The sequence below is a fragment of the Prosopis cineraria genome, unplaced genomic scaffold (genome assembly GCF_029017545.1).
Source record: "Prosopis cineraria cultivar Desert tree isolate PC_DT_omini unplaced genomic scaffold, ASM2901754v1 PC6, whole genome shotgun sequence".
Lineage (NCBI taxonomy): Eukaryota > Viridiplantae > Streptophyta > Magnoliopsida > Fabales > Fabaceae > Prosopis > Prosopis cineraria.
This window is the reverse complement of record NW_026555337.1, coordinates 39,757,908-39,768,571: the sequence shown is the minus strand read 5'-3', so window position 1 is coordinate 39,768,571 and position 10,664 is coordinate 39,757,908. Positions and strand designations below refer to the sequence as shown.

The 10,664-nt window shown below is 34.1% G+C and overlaps 1 protein-coding gene across 1 annotated transcript; it reads right to left on the bottom strand.

The window, feature by feature from the left end:
- Positions 1-2,894: 2,894 nt before the first annotated feature.
- LOC129312842 (putative wall-associated receptor kinase-like 16) lies at positions 2,895-8,652 on the bottom strand. Its single transcript, XM_054955594.1, has 3 exons — positions 7,804-8,652; positions 6,396-6,578; positions 2,895-4,370 (listed from the first exon to the last, which is right to left on the bottom strand). The coding sequence occupies exons 1-3, from the start codon at positions 8,612-8,614 to the stop codon at positions 3,169-3,171; spliced, it is 2,196 nt and encodes a 731-aa protein (XP_054811569.1). The 5' UTR covers positions 8,615-8,652; the 3' UTR covers positions 2,895-3,168.
- Between the last annotated feature and the right edge of the window lie 2,012 nt (positions 8,653-10,664).

The window sequence follows — 10,664 nt, the reverse complement described above, 5'->3', positions numbered from 1 at the left end:
CCTTTTAATGAGACCAAATTGATGAAGAGAAGACCGAACAAAGCGACACGATCACTCCAGGCCCCAAATTTACGCATGCAGCTGCACACTTTGCAGTCTCTGGCTAATCATAGGGAAGTATTAGTCCTTCAAAGTTTTTATTTGCCATTTTGTTTTTGCTATGGAATCAACAGTGAGGACATTGAGACATCTAAAGTGTGGGGGAGGCCTTCATGACCAATGTTGGCCTTCACATCAAACAGCCCAGTGAATGTCAAGAGTATGTTAGTAGCACCTTAGGAAAAACAAATTCCTCTGTCTAAGTGATCGTGCCCTTATATCATCAATAAGAGGGTTCAATTTATACACTACTTTTGATATACACTACTCTGAGACGCATGTCAAAAGGTAATTCAACTTCTAAATTAAATTAAATATCTTTCTTATGATATCAAATAAGGCTTGGGCTAATGAGCTTTTAATGTTCTAGGGTGAGAAAAGTATATATAAGAGACTTTAGGGAGCCTCATTTAGATCATCCAATTTCATATGAGAGTTAGGAGGTAGAGCACGTAGTCCAGAGGAGTTCTTTTGAGTTTTGGAAGTTTTTCCTCTTCTCTTTCCTTATTATTTTGTTTGTGTATTTGATTACGGATTTTTGTATTGGCTCTATAAATTCTTTCTAAACCTCGAGTCTGGGCATGGAGTAGAGTGGTTGGGATACATTTATTCATTTTATTTGGTTTTATTTATTTTTTCCATTGAACATGAGTTTTTGTCTATGAGAATTTAAATTTATGTTTATATTTATCTCTTTGCTTTATTTATCTTTTCATATATATGGCTACTCTACAACCTATATGAGGTTTACTCAATAAACTGAGAGGTGAAGAACTAAAACCTAAAGAGATAGATACAAATAATTAAATTAGATATAATTTAGGATCTGTAATGACTTAAATTATAGCTTTATGATCTAATTAGTGCCTTTTGAGTTAGGTGGGAGCTAGTGTAATGCTGGTTAGATACTCTAATATACTAATATAATGTAATTAAAATACCTTGTAAACGATTGTCACTATAAATAAAAGGAAATAAATAACTAAATTAGGGTAAGCCATCCTAGTAGGTGAATCCTAATCTATGATATTTGTTTGATTGATTTGGTTCATTGTTTTTATCGTTACTCTCTTGGTTTGTATTATTTAATTAGATATTAAATACCTTCTTAAAACTAGCTATTAGTTTGTATAAAATAATAAAGTGACCACTTTCTGTGGTTTGACTTGGAATATTTCAGAAATTATTACTATATCAATCTTGTATACTTGCGGGAGCAATCAGTTGCAGCTAGCTAATAGTTGAAAAGAAAGGAAGGATAAATGGATTGTTCAATAATTTAAAAATACATAAAATGCTACCAATAGCTAGATCCCCAAACACAACTAATGTAAAGCTTCAAAAACCAACTTTTAATCTGGCTATGATTTTGAAAGAAAAGCGCTCATGTGTCAACTGCTCTTGCCAAAACGTATTTCTTTACTCCCAATGACTAGCTTTTAAGTTTACAAACTATATTTTGATCCAAATAACTGCATACCAACAAGCACTGAAAGATCTTAACAAGTCAAGGTGTGCCTGTGCCTGTGGGTAAATGTGATATTTAAGGAGTGAGAAGCTGTGATTGCAGTGTTTGTTGATGAATAAAAAATTAAAAATGCTATCCAGGTTTGAGTTTTAGTTTATATTACATTCCACGCGTTTCACCATCTTTATTATTTAATTTAATCTGGTTTACTTCGAGGTAATCATATCATGAAGTGATATTAATTGTATTAATTTTATAGTTATCAGATTGAGACTAAACAGCGTTCTGATGACCATTAAGATTACATAGTGATATATAATATATAACTTCCTTATAATATGGGTACTAGTCTGTGCTTTATTGTGATTGTAGTGTTTGTTGATGAATAAATAATTAGTAATGTTATTATCGAGATTTGAATTTTAGTTTATATTATCTTCCAAGCGTTTCACCCATCTTTATTATTTAAGTTAATCTGGTTTATTTCGAGGTGATCATATCATGAATTAATATTAATTATATTAATTTTATAGTTATCAGATTGAGACTAAGAGCCTTCTGTTGAACACTAATGTTACTTAGTGATATATAATATATAACTGCCTTAGAATATGGGTACTAGTCTGTGCTTTATATATATATATATATATATATTTAAGGGGGTTTAACCATGATTGCAGCGTTTGTTGATGGATAAACAATTAGAAATGTTATTGAGATTTGAATTTTAGTTTATATTATCTTCCACGCGTTTCACCCATCTTTATTATTTAATTTAATCTGGTTTACTTCGAGGTGATCATATCGTGAAGTAATATTAATTATATTAATTTTGTAGTTATCAGATTGAGACTAAGCAGCGTTCTGTTGAACACTAATGTTACTTAGTGATATATAATATATAACTACCTTAGAATATGGGTACTAGTCTGTGCTTTATATATATGGATTGAGAAAATTAGAATAAGGGGGGAAAACAAGGGAGGATATCAAGTATCTATGCTCCTCTCAAGGGGAATAATTTCATACACAGCCCAAATAATTTTGAAACTTCTCTACATTCAAGATCTTAAGCTAAAATTAATTTTTTTTGGTTCAATTATTAAAATGCCATTTGTTTCATGGTAATAATAATATGCAGATTGCTAATTCATTGACGCATTCACGATGATCGAAAAAATTGCACGGGGCATACTAAAATAAAAATAATTAAAGTAGAGACAAATGATCTAAAAAAAATATAAACAAAAAAGTACATATATGTAATTAGATTGATGGCGTAACGTTGGTCTACTCCAAAGATGCTGAAATCCTTTAGAAGAGTTGATTAGTGATCCAAACAAATTCACATACATCTCTTAGTTGTTGACAATATAATCAATCTAGTTTATAGGAGTGAAGAGAAAAACTTAAACAACTCTAAAATGTTTGGAAATCCCCCCAATCTTGCCAAAACCAACTAATTAAATGGTCTCATGATCATGACATCCATCAGCATGCATTTTCAATATACAAATAGCATGATTAAAAAGATGTACCTATATAAATTACCATGAAACAATAAGAATAAAATTGGAACCCAACATTTGAAAGCCAAATGATCATCGTCCATCTGCAATTTCAGATGCAATCTCCTTCAACATGCAATCATAACAAGCTAAAGTACCAGCACCAATTATTGCCCCATCTAAATTAGGTAAATGACCAAGTAAGTATTCACTTTCTTCTAGCATAAGATCTTCATTCTTCATCCAAGGATGTTTGTCCATTGCAATTAGACCCTCTAGTTCCTTTGCTACTTCCTTCATTGTGGGCCTTTCATCTCCTTTTACTCTTACACACCTCATTGCCAATAAAGCTACTTCCTTCAATTGCTTTGCATTCTTTTGTTCTAATATTCGTTTGTCAAGAATTTCCCAAAATTGATTTTCTCTCATTGAAGACACAAAATGCATTGCCAAATTTACATGTTCTGGCCATCTAAATTCAATTGCTTTGTTTCCGGTGAGTAACTCAATAAGTACAACTCCAAAACTATAAACATCACTCTTATCATTCAATTGACCTATGTGAAGATATTCTGGATCCAAATATCCAAATGTTCCTTGTACCATAGTAGTAACATGAGTTTCATCTAGAGGAATAAGTCTTGAAGCTCCAAAATCAGATACCTTTGCTTTGAGGTTATGGTCTAAGAGTATGTTAGTAGATTTAATATCTCGATGAATAATTGGAATAGAAGCAGAAGAGTGTAAATATGAAATAGCCTCAGCAGTTTCTGCTGCTATCCTTAATCGAGTCTCCCATGTAAAAGAAAGCTCATTCTTTGAAGGATCAATGTGCTTAAGAAGAGTTCCATTATCCACAAACTCATAAACTAACAATGGGACATCAGTTTCGAGACAACACCCCAAAAGTTTGACAACATTACGATGGTTGATTTGAGAAAGAACAAACACTTCATTGATAAAATCCTTAATTTGCCTTGAATTCCCTTCTACTTTGGACTTCTTGATGGCAACAAGAGTATTGTCTGGTAATATACCTTTATAAACTGTGCCTTGTCCACCATGACCAATAATTCTACTTTGATCAAAGTTGTTTGTGGCATCATTAAGCTCAACTTCTGTAAATATTTTGGTTTTGTCACTGTAACCTTGATGTTGTGAAAGTTGTTGTAGCAACATGTATCCTCCATTCTGCTCAAAATTTCTCTCTTTGAGCTGTTTTAGAATTCTTCGCTTATGCGACCAATATAATGTGGATATCAATGTAATGACAACCAACAAGGCTACACTAATACCTGCAAGCAAATGTAGACACGTGATCATTTTTAGTAGGGGAAAGGTTTTGAATTTTGACCTAAACATGTTTCAAGAATAGAATTTCTTGTTCATTAAATTTCAAATTATATCCACTCCAATCTGATAGAATGAAACATCCTTAAATTAAATAAAGGCTAAATGTACATTTTTATCCTTGAAGTATTCTCCAAAGAACATCCAATACTCTAAACTATTTAGCGTGGCATTTTTGCCTTTGAGATAATTAAAACATAGCATTTCCCACCTTCACGTTAAGTAAGCACAAGCATCCGTTAGTCAATGCTGACTAGGACTAAAATTCTATGAAAGTCCATGAATTGAAACTCTATTAGAAACTCTGACCATATAGGCATGCTTGGTGGTTCTATGCGTGGCTCTGGTCGGTGCACCCATGGGTGACGCTGCCATCACTTGTGGTCAAGTGTCACCATTAGTGTCTTGGCCTGCCTCGGCTTCCTCCAAAGGAGTGGCGCTCCCGCCACCGCCTACTGCAGGGGCATTTGCTCCCTCACCTCTAATGCTAAGACCACCGCCGAAAAAGAGGCCATCTGCAACTGCTCAAGTTTGACAGCGGTCAAATCCAATCCCTAGCTTTAACAACTACAACACTCAGTCTCTCCCTGCCCAGTGAGGTGAGAGACTGATCGCTTTTCTTTCTTCCTCTTTTGGATATAAGTGCAAGCAAGAAGACCTGCAAGCCAAGCCAAAAGCTCTCTGCTTCTGGAGGAGAACCCAGTTCACAAAGTGATCCTAGGAAAAGCCCATCTTTGAATATTGTTCAGTACATTGATGAGACCTAGAACCACGAGCCTCATCTACGTCCCTCTGATCCTTACCAGAGATCCTAAGCCAGGTTTTGGGGTGATTACGTTGACAAGAATGTCAACATGCTATCTTGCCGTAACTATATTACACTCCCACGAGTTAGAGTCTTTCAAAGAGCATTTAAAACCATGCAAGCAGTTGTCCATACCAAAACAAAGCACCAAATTATCTTTAAAGGATGGAAAGGTCAGTTAATAAAACTATATATGATATATTACTTAATGTTGAGTTGAATGGGTCTGTCAAACCTCTCACAAGAAATCAAACAAACCCAAGAAAGGCCTAATCAATAAGGTCGATTGTGAATGATGCAGGCATACAGTATAGGAAAGAAAGTGTGGATGAAGAAAGAGAAACAGCAAGAAGGGAAAAGAGAGTTCATTGAGTGCCTGAAGAAGACCCCTGAAACCGAGAGAGTTTTTTCGCCCCTTATTAGTAGTTTTGCTGAGGAGCCTCTTCCTCGGAATCTGTCGCCCCTCGCCGTGAAGCAAGGGGTCGGCCAGAACCAGTAGCCTTGGGTTCGGGCTGTGCTATCCGTTAATGTCTACAAACGCTTGTGAGGTGAGAAGAAGAATAAAAAGAGCGAAGACTGATTCAAAGAAGAGAACAAGTGTTAACCAAGAGGGAGAGGATGCATTGTTTTTATAAATTTCTCTATAATCTTTCCAGCAAAAGCCAAGTGTTTGCCACCAAGTTAGCCCAATGGGTGTTTGTGTTTACTTAATGTCAGGATAAAGAATGTTGCGTTTTAATTACTTTAAGAGTGAACATGCTACATCAAATAGTTTAGAGTGTAAGGTGCTCCTTAAATAATACTTCAAAAGTACAAATGCATATATATCCTTGAAAAAATTGTGCTTTGAATATATGGAAAGAATATTTAAATATTGTCCCACGGGACAGAGCTTAATTAAATTAATAAACTGAGATCACATTGATTAGTAAATTCTAAAATGATGGGTATTGAAAACCCCATCATGTTAATGAGTACTTAGTAATAAAACCACCATTCCTATTGCTGAACAAAGAAAAAGATATCGCTCGTGTACTGTTATGAAAAATTAAAAACCATATCATGATTGGGCCCAAAATAAATCATATCACGATGAGAATTTTTAGTTTTTGAAACTCATTCAAAAAAGATGAAACAAAATAGAGTCCTTCATATGTATCCTCACCTAATGCAATTATGAGAATAAGTAATTGTTGATTAGATTGAGGAGCGTCCAAAGTACATCCCCTTCCATTAGTGTAGCCGTCGCCTTTATATCCAGATGGACAAGAACATTGGTAGGTCCCATTGAAATTCCGACATTGATTCGGCATACTACAGTTATTCGGTCTGCTACACTCATCAACATCTATAATCAACAAAAGAATATTAGTATTACTTAATGTCATTCCTATGTCAATATATATTAGCAAATAGAACTCGCACCTCTCAAAAAGAGAGCCATGACCAATACAATTTCCACACTACTAGAGAGAAGATTTTTTTAGCTAATGTACGTATTTTGAATTTTTTGGATTGGTCCTTTTCTTCGGGTAGAAATAAGGGATATAAAAAATTGAACTTTCTTGCTCAATTCTTAAGTAGATCTAATAAAAATTTTCTCTATGCCAGTTATTGTATGAAACAATTTAAAAAGTTTAAATTAAATTAAAAATCAAACTTTAATGATTTTGAAAGTTAACTTTCTTAATTTTTAGATGTAGAAAAGCATTTTCTAGGTCGGTTATTAGTTCCTCATTGATCTAGAATTTTTTGTTTCTTATAATATATATATATATATATATATTTCACTAAATTGATTCTCATCTTTCCTGTTACCAGTTAGGACAGTAACAATCCCAACCAGCTATAATAAACCATAATGCATTGAGAGAGAGAGAGAGAGAGAGAGAGAGAGAGAGAGAGAGAGATGTTTACAACAAGGCTCATGTGTTACTAATGAACCAAACTTTGAGCAAATAAAAACTTGCAAAGTGGCTTCCCGTATGCTCTCCTCATCCTTATATATAGGATGTTTTCTAAAAACTTATATTGTTCATCATATATAAGAGGTGTCATAATAATTTTGAGTAATTGAACAATTTTACCTTTGATATTAATTGTATACTTTACTCATGACATGATATTAATTATCATGACATTAGTATGGGCAAAAATGAAAACTTGTCATAACTTTATGTGCTTTCAACTATATAATAAACTTTTGTCAATATACAAGATGCAGTTAAAAACACCTTTTTTGTTAGAACTTTAGGGAAAGAGGGAATAACTGTGACAAAGAAAACCAAATTAGATATTATCATGATCTTACCCATTATGCCCCAAAATACTCATTAATGTCATATATAGTCTAATATATGTAGCCTCAAAGTAAATCTCATCAGCTAACTATTTTCCCCCGAAGCCTGTCCGTTGAACCACTTTAAGAAAGTCTTATTGTGCATATTCACTAACCGTTTATCATTCTAGAGTTTTCTATACTGGTTACTTATGCGTGTGCCTAAATAAGGTTAAACCTCATCATAGGAAAAAAAAAAAGAAATAGAAATATATATATATAGAAATAGAATTACCGTGACATCCACTTGGGTGGTATGGATTTCCCTGAAAGCCAGATTTACATGTGCAAGTGTACCCAACTCCATCACTGGAATCTACACAATCTGTGTTGGATTTGCAGGCAAAATCTTCTTCATTACTAGAATTAGCGGCAGTTTGACAAGTAACATTTGAAACAGTCCAATCCACAACAAGTGGTGCCCTATCTATGGGAAAGTTTTGTAGATAATCAAGAGAGAAACTAAACCAATCATTTCTAGCAACAAAAGCAGCACTACAGTTGTTGAATCTCCACACGTTGGTATGGTTATCGACACTAGCTGCATAAAAGCTGATATTATTCATTCCTGCAGGAATATCCACGTGGCAACACCCAGTCCCTGAACAAGTCTTATCAATCATATCTTTTGGAGGTGGTTTGTCTGTGTCACATAGAGCCACGCAGCCACTATAATGAGTAAAGTTCTTGTTGAATCTAATGATGCCCAAAGCATCACAACCAATACTGAGGAACTTGTTTTGGGTGCTGGAAATCGTGAAACCCTTGGTGTAAAGATCGTGAAACTTGCCTGTTCGATTGTAACAACCTTTGGAGATGAGCATTGAAATGTCCATTTGACTTTGTTGAAGGGATATGTTGGAGACTGGGTGCTTCTCAAAGTACAACGTGGATGTGGCGTTGTCACAAGTGAGATTGAATGACTGATCCAAGAAACAGTTTCGAGAAGTACCAGGTTGTACCCCGACACCAAATGGATAAGGAATGTCCACGTCACCGCATTTGTCGGGACAGCCGGCAAGGGATTGGGCTTGAGTTACTGCCATGGCTGCAGCTAAAAGATTAATGAGAAAGAGAAGCTTAAGCACCATCATCATCACTTTAATTCTCAGCTGGTGGCTATGAATTGTATAGAGCTTTTTATAAGTAAATTATACATATACACGCACATACGGGTTCTGTGTTTAATTCCCTCATTAGTTTAAGGTACGCTACGGTATTCATATAAAGTTTTTATAAATAAGGTAATTTCTTAGAAATTATATGTGAGCTGAGAGAAGAAGAAAGATAAATATTTGATAAATGATAATACATGCAGCAGAAGTCAAATTACAAAACGTAATATATATATATATATATATATACATATATATCTGAGTGCGCGGGGGCGCGCTTAGGTGACACAAAGGTTATTTATTATGGAAGACTGGGAATGGATGACCAATTCTGCGTTGACATCGAGAACAATATTAATTACAAGAAAGTTCTTCTGCATGATACAAAACTGAATTGATTAATGTTGCGCACATGGATAGAAACTTCTTTCCTTTCTTTAATTTCTTTTGTTTTGTCTTGGTCCTTCAAGGGTGGATAAGGATAAGATTATTAGACCGATTGAGAACATTTGAATTTCATATATATTTGTGTGTGTGTGTGTATACACCCCAAATCTTCGTCCAGGTTTGAATTTAATCAAGGAAATTATTGTCTTCAACGTTTTACTCATCTTATTATAATGTATTACTTAGGTTATTTCAATGTCATGATCATATTAAGTATATATGAAGCCATTCCTATTTGTCTGCATCAAGACATAATAATTAATTTTTTTTAACCAACAATAATTGAAGTTATTCGACCATCAGTTTCAGCATGATCTTCTCAATATTCACCTGACCTCACAATTGACCGACGGCACCGTTCAAATTAGAAATTATTACACCCTCCTTGTGAACAAGGTTATATATATATATATATATATATCAACAGATAGAAATTAGAGCGGCCAAAAGCATAGTATTAAAGGCAAATTCTTGGGATCACGATCTGTTTGTTTCGTGATAAATATGCTTGACAATCTACTTCCCATTGCTCATACATATTATGCAAAAGCAAACACGTTCTTGGCTCATATGATTAAGTTGTAATTCTACCAACACTACTACAAAATATACTTTTTACTACGCTGGCCCCATTTTAGGTCACTTTATGTAAAAGGCAGGTAAAAAATAGAGACAGTGGTTTTTTAGTAATTAGATTGCTAATAAGGAAAGATATTCATGTCACTTCTGTGAACAAGGACGTGGAAAATGAAAAATCTGCATTGCTTGCTTTGGCACTACAAAAAAATTAATTTTCAATGGCAACTTGAAAAGTCACACTTAAAAGTTTTCAACTGTGACAAAAAGTCATCACAATATCACCACAAGGGCTCTTTTCACTAATTCTATCTGCAACGATAATAAAAACCATCGTTTGAAAAATATACAATCAGCAGTGACCACGGAAAGATAGTCACTATTGAAAGCTTGTCGTCGCAGAAACCACAAACCAATGGCAACTATTTACTCTTTGTTGAAAGTTGAGCAACAATGATGACATATATTGTTGCAAAAACTATCAATCAGCAGTGACTTTTTGTCACCGCTAAAGAGTGATCTAGTATGTGGCGCCATGTCACCCTGTTCCACATGGCACCACATCACATGCCACGTGTTGCCCATGTCACCCTTCAAGTGTCATAGTAGAAACTACCAATTAATGGTGACTTTTTTGTCACTGCTAAAAAGTGATATAGTACATGAGGCCACATCACTTGTCACGTGTCATTATGTCACTAATTTATATTTTTATTTCATTAATTTCCTTCTCCATGGTTTGAATTTATGACCGCCTTCATTTATATCCCACCATATTGCCATTGAGTTGGAATGAACTTACAGTCTATTATTATGTAATTAAATGTATATTATTAAACAAAACAAACACTCATATAAATAGATAATATTTGATTTGTTTTATAATTCAATTACACACATATATCTTAAATATTAAATATTATAAAATATTATTACCATCATTAAATACTTCAATTTA

Bases quoted from the DNA above. Each gene is read 5' to 3' on its own strand.
- LOC129312842 (XM_054955594.1), bottom strand. From the start codon at position 8,614: ATGGCAGTAACTCAAGCCCAATCCCTTGCCGGCTGTCCCGACAAATGC. The intron at 6,579-7,803 runs GTAATTCTATTT...TGTTGATTATAG, and splicing joins CCACCCAAGTGGATGTCACG to ATGTTGATGAGTGTAGCAGA. The intron at 4,371-6,395 runs GTGAGGATACAT...ATTTGCTTGCAG, and splicing joins TATTCTCATAATTGCATTAG to GTATTAGTGTAGCCTTGTTG.